This window comes from Neofelis nebulosa, chromosome 7 (assembly GCF_028018385.1).
Source record: "Neofelis nebulosa isolate mNeoNeb1 chromosome 7, mNeoNeb1.pri, whole genome shotgun sequence".
Taxonomy (NCBI): Eukaryota; Metazoa; Chordata; class Mammalia; order Carnivora; family Felidae; genus Neofelis; species Neofelis nebulosa.
In genome coordinates this window covers 10,652,227-10,670,287 of record NC_080788.1, presented here as the reverse complement: position 1 = coordinate 10,670,287, position 18,061 = coordinate 10,652,227, and the positions used below count along the sequence as shown (strand labels likewise).

Below are 18,061 nucleotides of genomic sequence, written 5' to 3'. Positions count from 1 at the left end.
CCCTAATTTATACAAAAAAACAAGTTGTGAAATTTATAGTATAATTATACATTTACATTTATAACATAGTATGATATTTATCTAAACTTTAAACCACACAAAAGAATACTGTACAATGTTTGTAGATATATAAACACATGGGAAAAATATAAAAACACTCATGAATATAACACACCAAATTTATTAACAATGGTGATCGTGGGGCACCTGGGTGGCTTAGTCAGTTGAGCATCCAACTTCAGGTCAGGTCATGATCTCGCAGTTCGTGAGTTCAAGCCCCCCGTCGGGCTCTGTGCTGACAGCTCAGAGCCTGGAGCCTGCTTTGGATTCTGTGTCTCCCTCTCTCCCTGCCCCTCCCCTGCTTGTGCTCTCTCTCTCTCAGAAATAAATAAACATTTAAAAAATTTTTTTAAAAAGCAATGGTGATCATCATGCTTTGGGAGAGGGAAGGATCGCACCAAGTGACACAGAGTGAGTAATATTTAATCCATTTTAAAATCTGGAGTAAATATAGCCTAGTTTATGATTTTATAATGTTAGGTGCTCTGAATAGGGTTGTTGGCATTATTCTCCATTCTCCACATATTTGATGTATTTCACAATGGAATTAAAAAGAAAGGAGACAGAACAATTGTTATTTGCAAATGATGAGATCATATAACAATAGCAAAGGGAAACTGTTAGGACTAATAAAAGAGCTTAGTTAGATACCAGATAAACACCCCAAAAATCAATAGGATCTCTATTTATTTGCAATAACCTGTGTAAATGTTTGATGGGGAGAAAGCAAACCCATTTTCAGAAGCCAATTAAGTTATAAAATATCCTGGAAGGGTCTCCACAAAGAACTAGGCAGGGCCTACATTAAATTACAAAATTTTACACTGAGCAATTTTATCAACTCTGAACCATGATGTATGTTTTATATCTCAACATTACGGTGCTCAGATATGGAATTGGAGGCTTACACAGGTCAGAGAGGGTTTGGCTAGTCTCTGATGCGTATAGACTTGGAACCTAGTCCCTTAAGCTTCTTCCTCAGACCCAGAAGCCAGAAGGTGCATTTACACATTTCCCAGCCTTTGGAAGTTGACGGACCTTCACTGCCCTGAAACAGACCCCTGCAGCTAAAGAAATTTCTTATGCATGCCTCACTACAAGGAGCTTTGAACAGTGTGGGTTGCACCTTAGTGTGATGCATGAAACCAACCTTCTCTTTTCTGCTACACTAGCTGCCTTATTTCAGAGATCAACTCCCTGACCTTCCATTAGAATTCATTAGATGGTATCTCATTGTGGCTTTGATTTGTATTTCTCTGATGATGAGTGATGTTGAGCATCTTTTCATGTGTCTGTCAGCCATCTGGATGTCTTCTTTGGAAAAATGTCTGTTCGTGTCTTCCACCCATTTCTTCACTGGATTATTTGCTTTTTGGGTGTTGAGTCTGATAGCTTTTCTCCTGTTTTTTCCCCTGGCTGATTGTCTTGTATAATCTCCTTCCCCGGTCCTAACCATCCCCGAAAGGAGACCCGCCAAGCAGAAATTCCTTCCCACTGGAAAGGGTAAGTTAATTAATTAATTACTTTACACATGCTCTGGGGCAAAACGCTATCCTCCTTTCAATTAACAGTACGAGAAGCCTGGCCTGACATTTTGGCTCAGGGTTTAGAATACAAACTTTTTCTCTTGCCTTTCTTGCACTTTCCAAAAACTCGTGAGTTCTACCACAAAAGCGGGGTGAGAACTCAGAGCCCCCTGATCCCATTAGATGCACCAGGAGGCTGCACATGGGTGCTTGGGGGACCGGCCAAAACTGATCTGTGTATACGTTGGTTTCTTCCTGGTGCCAGAGATGGTCTTTCAGCAGGATGAAGTTCAGGTTTCAAGAGGTTCTCTTTTATTGACAAAGCCTGTGGGTTTCCCCCATGTGGGGTAGTCAGTAAAGTAAATAATTTCTATCTAAATTTTAAATTAGCAAAATGTGGATAAAATCAGCAAAGTGCGGATTGGAGAAGTGTCCCACCCAAGCTAGAGAGCAGCAGTTAACTCTCAGGAGAGGCTTGGGGTTTTCAAAGATGAGGGGTCTTCTACTGTACGACCGGCAGGTGGCAGCAAAATCCAAGAAAAGAAATCAGGTTCCTTCATTTTTTTTTTTTTTTAATGTTTATTTATTTTTGACACAGAGAGACAGAGCATGAACGAGAGAGGGTCAGAGAGAGAGGGAGACACAGATTCTGAAGCAGGCTCCAGGCTCTGAGCTATCAGCACAGAGCCCGATGCGGGGCTCGAACTCACGGACTGTGAGATCATGACCTGAGCCGAAATCGGTCGCTTAACTGACTGAGCCACCCAGGCACCCCAGGTTCCTTCATTTCTTAGATCAGTTTCAATGTTCCTAATCTTCCAAGTTAAAAAACCCCCTTTATATTCATTCAAACAATTTGCTGGGAGTAAAAAATATGGGCTTCACGTGATAGCGGGCTACTTTTAGGATCCATGGTTAAAAAACATATAAATGTCAAGTTAAAATGAACTCACCACTACTTTTGAAGGAATTTATATTTTACTAATTACACAAAAATAGCCACGTGCTCTTGAAATGTAGAAATATGGCAGCATATCTGTGCATGTGGAATGTTTACATCCATTCTCAGACAATGCTTGGCATGCCTATGTATTCTCAGACCCTTGGCAATAAGTGTATGGTCCCCTAGGGTCCTGAGTCCATTGGAGATCACTGCTTTCATGAACCCTGGCTTCCTCCTCACTCCCACCTGGAAGCTTGACACAAGTTTCCGGAGGCTGAGAAAGTTTAGAAGAACTGAGTGCATCAGAAGTTCCCATTTTCTATGTACCTAAGTCTAAGAACTCTAAAACCAGCCTGTTGCAAACCATGAGGCTTCTGGCATTGCAATGAACTTTTCAATGCAGAAAATACCATGTGACACAGGGCCTCTGTGGGAATGGAGAGTTTCCCAGTGAGACACTATCTGGAGTTAACCAAGGGTCTGGGATCGAAGTCCGACTGTTCTATTTACGTTGGATGCGTGACTTGGGCAAGCCAGTCAGCCTCTCTGAGTTTCTGTACCCCCAAGCATATTCCTTGCCTCCTGAAGGGTTCCATCATTTTTGTGAGGATTAAATGTAATAGTCTAGGGGCACCTGGGTGGCTCAGTAGGTTAAGTGTCTGACTTGGGCTCAGGTCATGATCTTGCGGTCCATGGGTTCGAGTCCTGCATCAGGCTCTGTGCTGACAGCTTAGAGCCTGGAGCCTGCTTGGGATTCTTTGTGTCTCCCTCTCTCTCTGCCCCTCCCCCGCTCATGCGCTCGCTCTCTCTCTCTCTCTCTCTCTCAAAAATAAACATTAAAAAATAATAATAAATAAACAAACTATCAAATGCAATAGTCTATATAAAGCGCTTAAGGCAGCTGCCAGCACATAGAAATGCTTCATAATGTCAACGGTCATGTTATGCTTATAAGCCTCATTAGCCATGTCATACTATGGTCACTACTACTAACATCACAATAGAATATCAATGAACATTGGAAACTTCATAAATGAGGTCTTTTTTACTGACTCGGTCTGTGCAGGGAATGGTGTCACATCATGGGTGACATCTGGCCATCCGTAATGTCCCTTAGTTTCCAACACTTACAAAGAGTTCTTATAAAGCAAGGGCAACATTTCTTCCTTGGCAACGTCAGCACAAAGTCGCCTGACTTAACAGCAAAGAGCCCTGAGAGTGAGAAATCCCGGGGTAACTGCCGTCCATCCCCACTAGCTGCCATCGCTGGAGTGACCACTCTCAGCAGATTTCAGTGACTGAAGTGTCTGCACAGAGGCCATGTGCATGCGTGGGCAGTAAGTGTGTAGATGTTTGTGACCGGACTTCTGCATTTAAACAAACATCATCTATGGGGCGCCTGGGTGGCCATCAGGCTGAACAACCACCTCCTGATTTGGGCTCAGGCCACGATCCCAAGGTCATGAGATCAAGCCCCTTGGCGGGCTCTGAGCAGAGCATGGAGCCCGTTTGAGCTTTTCTTTTTTTTAAGGTTTTTTTTTTCTTTTTTAAGTTTATTTATTTTGAGAGAGACAGAGACAGAGTGGGGGAGGGACAGAGAGAAAGGCAGAGAGAGAACCCCAAGCAGGCTCCGCACTGCAGCACAGAGCCAGACGTGGGGCTTGAACTCACGAAACTGTGAGATTATGACCTGAGCTGAAACCAAGAGTCGGACACCTAACCGACTAAGCCACCCAGGCGCACCAAGATTTTCTCTCTCTCTATCCCTCCCCTCTCTCTCCTTCTCTCTCTCTCTTGAAAAAAAATTAATATATATTTTTTTAAACACATCATCTGAAAGTCTGAATTCCTTGTCCACTCATGCTTGGTCCTAACCTTCTTCCCCAAAGGTCTCATATTTGTAGAAATAACATTCCCCTTTTCATCTGACACTCTCTGTCTCATCCTAAAGAGCAGCGAATGTTTGCTAAGGGGCAGCCTATCAGAGCAATCCAGGCTAGCCTGCAGCAGACATCCTCCTATCCTCCCTGGACTGCACCCAGACACAGGCTCCTCTCCCAGTGTGGCTGACTGATGGCCAGGGCCACTTCTCTCAGATGCTTAGCTGGGCACAGGGACCGTGGGACCCCATGCACCGCAGGGCGGAATTCTTGGTGTCAAACCTTGCACAGAGGTGGTAAATATAGAGCAGTTTACATCACTGACACTGAACTACCTGGGTATTTCTAGTGCCACCATGCAGCCTGGCTTGATGAGCCTGCAAAGTGCAATTCAGGAAGGGAAACAGGAGTAAACGTTCAGCTGAGTAAATCATGTGGTCTGGGGTCAGCTTTAATGTACTGTCCTGGACCCATCTGGGGGCCTGCAGAGACCGGCCTCAAAGAGGCATTCTTAAAGCCCAGTGCGGGGGACGGTCCATGTCACTGGTCCCAGGAATGGGAAGAGAAGTAAAAGGGATTGATGAGACAGCCCCACAAAGATGTGGATTCTTGCAAGACAGCACTGCTTTTGCCCCTCTTTATGGCAGTGAGCCATGCAGACCCACCCTCGGAGGTAATATTAGATGAAAGAATCATATAAGATAGCATCATATCAGCATCTGGAGTCGCTTCTAGAGAACTTCCAAACTCAAAGAAAAACCTCAAAACCAGACATTGGTTTGGCATAGGGATCTCAACCCTCTGGGTTGAGAGGGTAAGAGGCCACAGCCCTGTGGGCATCTCCATTAAAGGTGTGAGGTCTCAGGAAAAGTGGTCTGATTGCCTCTCCCCAGTCAAATGTCCCCCTCCATGGATGAATCAGCCTCTAGCCAGGAGATTAGGGATGACTGGAGGCCAGCACCACACAGAGCCTCGGGATGCCTCATTATATCTCTGGCAACAGAGTAAAGCCATGGTATTACAATAGCCTCGGAGCTCATCCTCCTGCCATATTGAATTCTCTTTCCAGTGGCCCCCCTGCCAAGAACAGTCCCTGCAGACTATCACCTTGATCCGGGGAGAGTCCGCGGTCTCTCACTTACTTGTCGTTCACAAGTTTCCCGCGTCGGTGAATCTGATTCTCCATCGTGAAGTTGATGGTGGCATCGTATACGTGCTCACCGACAAACACCTTCATTTTGGACTTGTATTCTACGTCTTGAAAATACCGAATCATATCAGGGAACCAAACCGTCAGTCCATAGTAGCTGTAATAGAGAAGACAGCACATTCGAGCAGCAACATGCTTTGTGCCTTCATGATCAGAGTCCACATTCCTAGGCTGGTGTAAATCAAGCTCATTTTAAATGTATGAATATGGTTCATGATTAGAAACTCCAGTATTATCACTCATCACACGAACAGATCTAAGGAAAAAATCATAACCATCTCCATAGATGCTGAAAAGCCATGTGACTTTTTAAAAAATGTCATTCCTGACTTAAAGAAACACCAATAGATTGGGAACCGGTGGGCACTTCCTTAACACATAAGAAGATACACATCTCAGTTCAAAAAGGAAATGGTAAAGGCACTCTCACTAACATCAGAAACAAGACCAGGACACCTATCATCCCCACCACTGTTTAACACCACATCTTAGGTCTTGGCCAACTCCGTTAGGCAGGAGCAAAAACAGGAATCTAAAACTGTGAAGCAAGAGGTAAGACTATCTCCATTTACTGGGATGACAAATGTATCGAATATACTGTTGAGTGCGAAAAGCAGATGTGTGTTCCTTTAAATAAAGAATAAATAAAGAAAATAAAGAAATGAAGAAGAAATAAGAATGAGAAACTATGTCTATACCTCTCTATTGTTTCAACATTTGAAATGCATTGCCTGTTCAACAAAATTAAATCAGATGTAAGTAAATATAAATAAGACCTATTTTAGAACTATCAGAGAATTGAATCCTTGTGTTTACTATCTTTAGCTTCTCAAATGTTTCCTTCTCATTTAGACAGAGGAAGTGGGGGGGGGGGGAATAGGGTCTGGTTTACTTTCTAGCTTTACCTATTCGGGTCTCCATGAATAGGTATGGAGAGAAAGTAGGTCTCGCCATGTTCCTCCATGAGTCAAAGAGCTAATAGACCCCCTTTAATTTCCTTTGGGTACAAGTGACGGTGAACAAAGCAATTTCACAAACGGAAGTTTAAAATCTCATTGAAAGTTTCTCGCTGATAACAGCAATTTATTGAGCACTTATTAAGTGCCAGAAACTACTGCAAGCACTTTCTACCTACAGTAAGTAGCCTCACAATGCGGTAAATGGCTGAAGTGGCATAAAGAGGGTCATTATATTTGGAGGGGCAGGAAATGACAGGGATGAGAACCTACCAGTTAAGAGAGGAGCCAGCTAATCACCAATCCTGTTACATTCGATTTTCCTTATTGGGGGGGGACATTATTGCAATGTTTCACTGTTTTATCTATTTAAAATCACAGTGCAACTGATGGCCGCCTACTCAGGCCTTGTTCCCTGCTTGTTCCTCAAGAACAGAAGCTAGATTTTGTTTCAGCAGCAATGGTATCTTTAGCTCAGAGGCCAATCCTGACTAGTCTGAGATCCCTGGTAAATCACATCCCCTTTGCCAGTGATTAGTTAGGCAGTAGGTGTGTGACACATCTGGCTAATAAAGCGGAGAGAAAGGCTGCTGGGGAGGGGGGTGTGCTACTGAGAAAGCATTCCTTGCTGTTAAAAAGAGAAGCTCGGGGGGCGCCTGGGTGGCTCAGTTGGTTAAGCGTCCGACTTCGGCTCAGGTCATGATTTCACGGTACATGAGTTTGAGCCCCGCGTCGGGCTCTGTGCTGCCAGCTCAGAGCCTGGAGCCCGCTTCGGATTCTGTGTCTCTTTCTCTCTCTGCCCCTCCCCTGCTCACACTCTGTCTCTCTCTCTCTCTCTCTCTCTCTCTCTCTCTCAAAAATAAATAAACATTTTAAAAAATTGAAGATAAAAGCAGGAGCTCAGAGAGAGGCAGCCTCTTCCTCCTTGGAACATTTTCCCATTGGTGTTTTTGTTTGATTTGTTTTGTTTTAATTTTTTTAATGTTTATTTATTTTTGAGACAGAGAGATACAAAGCACGAGCAGAGGAGGGGTAGAGAGAATGGGAGACACAGAATCCAGAGCCGGCTCCAGGCTGAGCGGTCAGCACAGAGCTCGACGCAGGGCTCGGACTCACAAAACCCGAGGTCACGACCTGAGCTGAAGTTGGACGCTTAACCGACTGAGCCACCCAGGCACCCCACCCCCATTGGTGACGGGATGCCAAGAAGAGGTCAGGCATCTGGCCATCACCAGGAGAACTATAGCCTGAGGCTGAAATGCCACCTTGAGCCTGTCTCTCTATGGAATTCTTGTTACAAAGGAGAAGACATGCCCTTGTTGTAGAAGCTACTAGAATGGGTTGCCTGTTACTTGCAGCCAAAAGCATCCAGACTCTATGTGTTAGAACTAATTGTAATCTTGGGTAATTTATAGATGAGGCACTTGCACAGGGAAATTAAGGAGGTTAAGTAAGACAGAATTTACCTTAAAGCCATGGTGAACCAGACCACGGCCAGAATCAGTGTGTTCATCCTGTAGGGTCCCATCACGCAGTACATAGCATTATCCCAGACCTGTAACCCACACAGAGAAAAGTTATTAAAGCAAGGGACTTGTGACCTGGAAGATCTCATTTCTAAGATGTTCTGATAAATTCGCAAGGAACCCACGAGAGAATGAGGAACCACGGTCTCCTAGAAGCAGCAACGCTGTTCAAATAACAAAGAAAGCCTCTTCTCTTCTCACTGCCTGGCCTCAGCCTCCAACATAACAGTCCTACAGCATCTTTCCTGGGAACATGACAATATTCCACACATGTCATCAAAAGCACACTGAGTTGGGATTCTGAGACACTGAATAACCTTGAGTAGTGAGTTCTGCTCCCTGCGTGTGGGAACGGGTGATATTCCCAACATTTAACAGCCGTTCAAAACGAAGGTCATTGGCTGCCTCAGTGCTCAACAGCGACTTGACTAGAGAAGTCACTTCTCCAGAGAAATGGCCTTGCTCTACACAGAGACTTTCTCAGAAATCTCCAACACACTTCAAGGAATCTTCTATTTCATTCACTCCTTTCTTCCTCTGAATTATGTAAAAAGAAGATGCTAGAGAGAAGGATGTTTACTAAGAGTAGACGTTGCACCTGCATTCAAAATCTCTTCTTTGGGGAGGAAGAGCGAAGAAAAGCACTAAGGTTTAGAGAGTTTGTGGTTCAAGTCACCCAGGGAGTGAGAAGCTGGCATGAGCTACGTCCCAAACATGCCCGTCCAAGGTACTTCCTCCCATCACACTGCCTTAGGTTGATGGGGGCATTCAGGGTCTTTATCCTTCATCCACCGAAGTTACAGCTTGCCTACTCCCTCTCATCTCCTGCATGTTCTCAGGCATACCTGCTTGAAAGTGGTCTTGAACCTGACCAGCCAGCGCTGGTACCAAGTTCCTGTTGAACTTTGGATCTCAATGAATTCATCCATTTGCTTGGGAGTTTTGATGTGGGACACCTGCAAAACAAAGATGATGGAGACAATCTTAACCCCACTTTGTGTCACACTTTTCAATGTTTCATTTAGTGTAACTGACTTTACGTAAGTTATCAAGGGCTACGGGAGCCTTTGATGACCCTCTAGTTCAGTGATCTTAACCAAAGATGGACATGGCCTCTCTTAGGGCTCTTTCCCAGACAGGTACGTCCTACCACAGACAAGATGAACCCATCTTTTCATTAGATCATGCTTTTGCGAAATTTATATTCGTCAGACATACTACACTGAATTCCCCTCTGTATCTGATTTGCCTACACTAGAGTTGACTCCACCTTGAGATCCACAAATCAATCCTTAATAGGTATTAACTATTAACATCACAGAAGTCTAGGACCCATGTAAGCAATGGTGTGTGTGTGTTGGGGAAGGTGTTGCTACTTAAGATATTTTTTTAATGTATATTTATTTATTTTGAGACCGAGAGAGAGAGAGGAGAGGCAGAGAGAGAGAGAGAATCCTAAGCACTGTTAGTGCAGAGCCTAATACAGGGCTCAATCTCATGAACTGTGAGATCATGATCTGAGCCAAAATAAATAGTCAGATGCTTGGGGTATCTGGGTGGCCCAGGTCACAATCTCATGGTTTTGAGTTTGAGCCCCACATCAGGCTCTCTGCTGTCAGCACAGAGCCCCCTTCAGATCCTCTCTTCCCCCCGCTCTCTGCCCCTTCCCTACTCATGTGCTTTCTCTCTCAGAAATAAACAATTTTTTTAATAAATAAAAATTTTTTTAAATTAAAAAAAAAAGAGTCAGAGGCTTAACTGATTGAGCTATCCAGATGCCCCACTACTGAAGATATTTTTTAAAACACAACAGAATGGAAGAAATCATGTCCTCCTTGCTGTCTCTGGTTTTCCTGGTAGAAACCAAATAAATTCGGAGTAGGGATAAGGTTATATATCTCAGCGCTCCCCCTCAAGCACCCTGCAAAGTGTTGACTTGTCCAATGTCACCAGGTAGCCCCTGTGAGCAATCCTGACTCACCAACACAGTGTCTGTCAAGTTAACCCATGTTTAAAGCAACCACTGAATTCTACAACCAACCATCATGTTGGGGAGATTCCCAACCACACAAACTCTTTTTAGCCAAGGTTCACGCTTGCAGACATATTCAGGGGGAAAACAGAAGAACATTCAAAAAAAATTCAGAGCTTCCATCACCCCCTCCAACAAACTTTTGTCTAGGGATAAAGGTTTTAGTCACAAGAGTGTCTCCATTGCTTTCTTCAGCCATCTGAGAATGTGAGGACACGTGAGGAGACAGGGCTGGAAGTCCACAGGGAAAAATCAGACCCTGGATATGGACAATGGACTCATTAACTCTGAGCACTAGGTCGAGGACAGCACAGCTATGCTTTTCTAAACCCTAAAAGCAGTAATCCTTAAACTTGGGGGAGTGCCGGGCACTCCTTTGAGAATCTGGTAAAAGCATCTTCCTGAAATTGGAGGGACATGAGCACACTGAGAGCCTCCTGGGTGTGTCCAACCATCCACAGGTGCGTGTCCATTGCAAATCTCTCTGCCTGGGGACACAGGAGGGTGAACACACAGGTCCTGCAACAGAACTCTCGGCTGGAGCTGGGCTTCATGTTATCAGACACCTGCAGGGAAACCATGAGCCCTTGCTGCAGCCAAAAGAGGTCAGAGCGGAAGGCTGATACCAAAATCAGGAAGCAATCAAAAATCAGACTCCAAAGCATTAAGATGGACACTCAAATGCAATCTTTTCCCTTCATGGCTCCTAGGGGAAAAAAATAACACCCTATTCCCTAGGGATTTAGGGATTGAGTGTATTAACAACTTCAAGCAAAATTACTCTAATTTACAATTAACTAGGATACTTGTCTTTGATTGGGTCTAAATCAGGACATAGCCTGTGTTCACCCCAGCCATGCAAAACATTTCACTGGGGACACCTGCCAGGGGGCAGTTCCGAAACTTGGGAGGCAGTCAGTAAATGGGGTGGCTGAAATCTAGGGCTTTGTAGGGAAGCAGAAAGTTTTCCTCACCCCTCTTAGCATCCCAGGCTGGGTGTGAAAATTAAACTGACAAAGATAAATTAACAGGAGAAAAACCTACACATTCAATTGAATTTTAACATGTACAGGGAGCCTTCCAAAGAGAACGAAGAAGTGAGCAGAGCAGAAAGCTTTTATTCCTTTTAGGTCAGGAACCAAGGAATTTGTAAAGAATTGACAAGACAAAGGGGTTTGGGCTAAGGGTAGTAAATGGTGAAGAAGTAACTGGGACCAAAGCGTTGATTTACAAACAAATGTTTGTTTACACAGCCTTCTCGTGATCCCTCCCCCCCCCCCCCCCCCCCATCTCTAGCGATAAGAATGTCTTCTTTCCTCCTGGTACAGGGACAGTAACTTCACACAGCAGATTAACGACCTGTTCCAGGGAAGAAGGGTGAGTGGGGAGAGGTCAGAGTGACCTTCCTGCCTCTGCCATTTTCCCAAACTCCTTCAGTTTAAGACACTCAATATGCCAAGGTGCCATGTTTTAGGGTAGCGTGTCCTGAATCCCGGCAGCTCAAAGGCGAAAGCGAGGACCCGGCATCTGTCGCTCTCCTGCTCATGCCTTCATTAGCTGCGGGGAGCACTTGGGACCAAAGCAGTTAACCCCATCCGGCTGGAGTTCACTCCCGACTGCCACTGCTCTCTGACCTGTCAGCACTTTCTGGTTGTTCTTTCTTTTCTTTCCCCCTGGCCCATCCACTCACTCATTTCTACATAATTAAGAGGATTACAAAGTCAGCAGGGAATGCTGAGGCCACAACCTTTTTAATTCTCTTTCCTGTTAGAAGAAAACTACTAAAAGCAGGGGTGATGCCTAAAGACTCGTGGACCAGCATGTGGGCTGGAGTAACAAAATGCCCACGGGTCACAGTACCCACCTCCCCACTCAGGGATTCCCGCCTGAACTCTTCCTCGAGATACACGTCCATCCCCAAGGTGAGGGGCTCTAGGGCGCGAGGGAAAGGCTGAGTTTTTGCCTTTGGAAACCAGAGGCTTCCGGTTTATTGATTTCCAGGCTGAGACCTCCTTCCTCAAAATTAGGCTGCTTAAGGTTGAACACGTTAAGAGAGAATGTGGGATTGCTTCCCTAAAAACCACTCCTGGTCTGGCAAACCCACACGGTTGATTTAGAAGCGGTCCTTCCAGAAGCAGCAGTCAGGGAAGCCACCATGTGTCAGATACCGCAGGGCCACCTGGGTGAGACAGAGGCCAGGAAGAGTTTACAGCTACTGGGAAAGGCAGGGACAGGTGCACAAACGAGGCAGAGAGCAATCATCCAGCAAGACACCTCTCAGGAGGGCTCTGGGTTTGCTTGGAGTAAATACACCAACAGACTGCTTGAGAGCTCAGGGAATGACAGAGACCAGTGACCTGTGGCGCATGAGCCAGAGGGAGGGCAGGGGAAAGAGAGAGAAGGCTAAAAAGCAGGAGGAAAAGTGGTGGAAGGGGAAGAAGGCTGTGTGCTCTGTGAGGAAGTTCCTAAATTGTCAGGAAGGCTATTAAACTCGCAAATGCCTGGTACAAATGACGTGTGTCTGTGTCTGTCTGTGTGTGCATGTGTCTTTGTGTCTGTGTGTGTGTTTGTATACATGTGTCTGTGTGTCTGAATGTGTGTGTGTCTATACGTGTATGTCTTTGTGTCTGTCTCTAAGGAATAAGCAGGAGTTTGGAGAACAGTCTGTGGCATGGGTGGGGATGGGGGGGCAGGACGGAGCCAAGCATGCCCAGTGGGCAGGGAGCCCCACTAACATCTGGTGTCCACGCCTGCAGGATTACAACCCATCGCAGACAGCGGTAGGGGTGGGGGTCCTGGGAGAACCATGCGCGCGCCCTTAACATCTTTCACTTGGAGTGTTACTGTTAGTCGTGCTTCTTAATAAATGTGTGTCATAAAAGCACTGGTCTCATATTTTAGATATTTTTAGGAGCATTGGAATCGACAGAAACAGGCCATTGAACAGCAGCCATTTATTGCTTGGTTTAATTTATGAAAAATAACAGGTCATAACATTTTTCAATAATAATTAACACTTATGTAGCCCCTGCTCCAAGGCAGATACTGGCTTAGGTCATTTATTCAATCCTTACCATAACCATATTTACAGATATTATTATCAGGTTTTTTTTCACAAGAAGGAAACTGAGGCAGAGAGAGTACCTTGCCTAAGCCCACACAGCTAGAAAGTATCAAAACTGGGATTTGGACCCAGACTGTCTTGCTCTGGGTTGTGGATTCTTAGCCACCACATGGTCCTGCCTGAGACTTGGGGCTTGTAAGCAACAGTTAACAAGGACAAGTGTTCTGTCCAGAATCGATGGCAGAGGCCAAAGAAGCGAAAGCAGTGAATCGGAGCTGGAGGTGGTTCCCCCGGGAGGGCTTCCTTGTGGAAATGGATCTGAAGTCAGCCTGAAAGGAAGTTATGCAAACAGGTGCTCAGAGACCCTCAGCGAGCCATTCCTCCCTCACTGGCCACAGACCTTGGCCAGGGGAGCATAGACCGTGGTAACTAACAGGACATCTTCGGTGGAAACTGACACTCACAAGTTCTTCACTTATTAAACCAGCAAGAAACAAAATTCAGCCTAAGAGAAACGGCTCTCCTGTTGCTTGCAACACTTAGATTGGCACAATCCGACTGAAATGTAATTTGGCAAGATAACTCAAGAGCTATAAAAATCCTAGTGCTTTTTGAGCCAGTCATTTTATTTCTAGGAGTCTAGTTGGAAAACCAACCCCAGAACTGGAAGGGGAAGCAACCACGTGGGTGAGAAGGTTCACTGCAACAATGTTAACAGGAACAAAGTAACAAAACAGGGTAAATAAATTTCTAGTATTCCCGGACATGTACAGAGAAACTGTGTTAATGTTCCCAACATTAATGTTTATTAAAAGGATAATTCTGTGCGGTGCCTGGGTGGCTCAGTAGGTTAAGGACTTCAGCTCAGGTCATGATCTCGTGGTTCGTGGGTTCGAGCCTCACATTGAACTTTGTGCTGACAGCTCAGAGCCTGGAGTCTGCTTTGGATTCTGTGTCTCCCTCTCTCTCTGCCCCTCCCCTGCTCATGCTCGCTCTCTCTCTCTCTCTCTCTCTCTCTCTCTCTCAAAAATAAACATGTTTTAAAAAGGATAATTCTGAGACAACAGACAGAATGCTCTGTACTCTGTACTCTGTACTCTGTACTCTTAAAAATATGTCAGTGTAAATATATGTACATATGCTTATCCCCATAGAAGGTCAGGGGTTTTATTGTATACTTCCTTTGTCCAATTAATATAATAATAGAATAAAATTAATTTTTAGCAAGACAAGCTAGTGAAAAAGGACAGTCCCCCCCTTTGTTGGCATAGATGCCACACACTCACCGTGAACACCTTCTCGGGGGCCCCCTTCGCCCTCATGTTGGTGTCATGCACTTGCTTGAGGATCATCCAGGCTTCGTCGTGTTTGCCCATCTGGTTTAAAGCAAGCATAGAGGAATGAGAAATCTGTGGCTGAGTAGGGCTGGAAACCCTATGCATCTGAGTGTGTGGTGATTAGACAGGGACTCGTGGCCATCCAGGGCTCGTGAAGGACTAGGACTAATGTCCGCCCCCAGCCCATCTTGGAAGGATAACAGGGTAGTGCCTTCCAGGTGCAAATGGGAGGCACTACTCGGGGCGCCTGGGTGGCTCAGTTGGTTAAGTGTCCAAGTTCAGCTCAGGTCATGATCTCACGGTAGTTCGTGGGTTCGAACCCCGCGTCGGGCTCTGTGCTGACAGCTCAAGCCTGGAGCCTGCTTCATATTCTGTGTCTCCCTCTCTCTCTCTCTCTGCCCCTCCCTCGCTCATGCTCTGTCTCTCTCAAAAATAAACACTTTTTTAAAATTGTAAAAAATGTGAGACATTACTCCATTATACACTATTCCCATCACACAGTACAACACTCCTAGTTGTAAAGTTGAATGGACTGCTGGGGTGTCCAGGTGGCTCAGTCGGTTGTGTGTCCGAGTTCAGTTTAGGTCATGATCTCACGGTTTGTGAGTTTGAGCCCCGAGTTGGGGTTGCTGCTGACAGTGTGGAGCCCGCTTCAAATCCTCTGTCTCCCTCTCTCTCTGCTCCTCCCCCTCTGGTGCTCTCGATCTCAAAAATAAACAAACATTTTTTTTAAATTTTTTTTTTTAACGTTTATTTATTTTTGAGACAGAGAGAGACAGAGCATGAACAGGGGAGGGGCAGAGAGAGAGAGGGAGACACAGAATCTGAAACAGGCTCCAGGCTCTGAGCTGGCAGCACAGAGCCCGACGCAGGGCTCGAACTCACGGACCGTGAGATCATGACCTGAGCCAAAGTCGGACGCTTAACCAACCAAGCCACCCAGGCACCCCAACAAACATTTTCTAAAAATTGCATGGACCACTAAGTGGGAGCCACGTTCCTCTCTGACTAGGGAGAGCAAAGCAGCAATATGTTACAATTGAATTGTGTTCCTCCCACCCAAGGACCTTGGAACATGACCCTATTTGGAAAGAGGGTTGCTGTAAATGTAATTAAGACGAGGTCCTCCTGGAGCAGTGTGGGCCCCTAATCTGGTTCGACTAGAGTCTTTATAAAAAGCCAGCCATAGGAATATAGACACACACCAGGAGACCACCTGGGATGACTCGGGCAGGAAGTGGAGTGAGGCAGCCGTGAGCCAAGCGACTGCCGGCAAAGCACCAGAAGCTGGAAGACACAAGGAAGGACTGCCCTACAAACTTCAGAGGGAACGTGGCCCAGCTGACACCTTGATGTTGGACTTCCAGCCTCCAGAACTGTGAGACAATTTCTGTTACTTTAAGCCACTCGGTTTGTAACAGAGTCCTTTAAAACTAATACACAACAAAGGGTGTATTTTGAGATATCCCTGGTTAAAACAAAACAAAAACAAACAAACAACAACAAAACCCCTGCTGTGTCTGCCCCTGATCAATGGGACAAAAGGGAATTTGACAAGCTGATCACTCTGTAGAAAGATCTAGAAGGAAACACATAAGTGGACTCAGAATTGGGGGTGGAAGAGATTTCTCCTCTGCCAGCCCCACCCTGTCTGACCACCACAAGCCCAAGTGCCCCGCCCCACCCCGAGCTGGAAGGATTCTTCTCTCAAGACACCAGCAGAAACTCTCAGATGGTCCGGATGGTCAAGAGTCCTCATGGACTTGGGAACCACACAAGTATTGCCACAGATCTCGCTGCAGCCACTTGAAAAAACACCCCACCGCTTTCAAGAGCCTCTGGAGAGAGTGGGGGCTGGAGGCAGCGTCGGGAAGCCCCCTCCACCGCCACCCAGCCTGGGGGAGCCCTGTCCCACTCTGCACTCGGGGAGCCCCTGCGCCCCTCCGCCCCTGACAGTCTGCGATCCAGGGTGCGCGGCCACCGCGGATGGCAGTGAAGCCAGACATAATGATGGGCCGGGTCGGCCAACAGGGGGGGTGGTTTGCAACCTGCAGGCAGGAGGGGACGCGGGGCTAAAGGGCTCTCACATGGGGTGGGGGCGGTGGGGGTGCTGACTCACCTCCAGCAGGAACCGTGGGCTCTCTGGCATGAACCTCAGGGCCACCATGGACACGGTGCAGGGCAGAGCGCAGATGATGACAAACACCCGCCAGCTGTGGAAGTGGTAATTGGTGCCCATGCTGAAGCCCCAGCCTGCGAAGAAGCAGCCAGAGCACTTTGGACGTGATCTCAGAGTCACCTTCCAGCCCTGGCTCTCAGCTTAGGGCGCGAGAGCATCGCCTGGGGAGCAGGTTAAAGTGCAGGCCCCCGCCTGTCCCCTCAGCTTCTGACGCAGAAGTCTGGAATGGGCTCTGGGAATGTGCATGCCAACAGCCCCCCAGGGTGGGCCAGGCCCGTTCTCTCGGCCAAGAGTACAAAGGAAGGCAGCATCCCTTATTTCGATATATTCATTAAAATTTAACGCCACTGACAGCGCGGACCCTGCTGGGGATCCTCTCTTTCCACCCCGCCTCTCTCCCTGCCCCTCCCCCACTCATTTTTTCTCTCTTTCTCAAAATAAATAAATGAACTTCTAAAAAACTTAAGTTAAACAAACTGTTAAATAACAGATGTTCTATTCCCTGGCCTTGACAAAAAAGGTGCCCCGACCTACCCTTGCAGGATTCCTTTCCTTTCCTTCTCCTAGCCCCTCCCACAGAGTGAGGGGCCTTGCGTTGACCCATGTGAACAAATCTCGCTCCACCACAATGAGAATGAGTGCCCTTGTCATGATTCCTTGAGTTTAGTGGGAATTCCTGGGTTCTGAGCACCAGAGCATGATGTGGTAGGAGGGTGATCACTCTTCAGGGACCCCTTGCCTTATAGGAAGGGGTATGGCTGAAGGAGAGCCAGATCAGGGCCTTACATGACCCTGGGGATCCCTCTTACCCAGGTCAAAGGGCAATACCAGCTCCAGGTGATTCTAATGCAAAGGGTTTCAGGACCCACACTTTGAAAAACACCGTCAGTCATAATACGGGCACACCCCGTTGTATGGTGCTCCACAGATACTGCGGTTTTTGCAAAGTGCAGGTTTGTGGCCACCCCGTGTTGAGCAAATCTACTGACACCATTTTCCCATCAGCATCCACTCACTTTGTGTGTCTGTGTCAGGCCTTGGTAATTCTAGAAATATTTCAAACGTTCCATTATTACCATATTTGTAACGGGGATCTGTGATCTGTGATGATTTGCCATAAGCTCAGGAGATGGTGAGCATGTTTTCAGCAGTAAAGTATTTTTTTAATTAGGATGTGTACATTTTTTAGACATAATGCTACTGTGCCCTTAATACAGTATAATTTGGTATAAACATAACTGCTGTATGCACTGGAAGCCAAATAATTCACTTGACTCACTTTACTCTGATATTTGCTTTATTGCAGCAGTCTGAAACTGAACTCCTAATATCTCCAAGGTATGCCTAT

General features: G+C 46.2%; 1 protein-coding gene across 5 annotated transcripts in view; it reads right to left on the bottom strand.

Annotated features, from left to right (window-relative positions):
- The window catches only part of SV2B (synaptic vesicle glycoprotein 2B), a 208,142-nt gene that overhangs the window by 25,717 nt on the left and 164,364 nt on the right, over positions 1-18,061 (bottom strand). For all 5 annotated transcript variants that reach the window (XM_058736680.1, XM_058736677.1, XM_058736679.1 and 2 more), the window contains exons 5-9: positions 16,654-16,787; positions 14,484-14,573; positions 8,947-9,057; positions 8,042-8,130; positions 5,552-5,716 (exon numbers count right to left, since the gene is read on the bottom strand). In XM_058736680.1, coding sequence (XP_058592663.1) covers positions 5,552-5,716; positions 8,042-8,130; positions 8,947-9,057; positions 14,484-14,573; positions 16,654-16,787 — 589 coding nt within the window. The remainder of the gene's footprint in view (positions 1-5,551; positions 5,717-8,041; positions 8,131-8,946; positions 9,058-14,483; positions 14,574-16,653; positions 16,788-18,061) is intronic.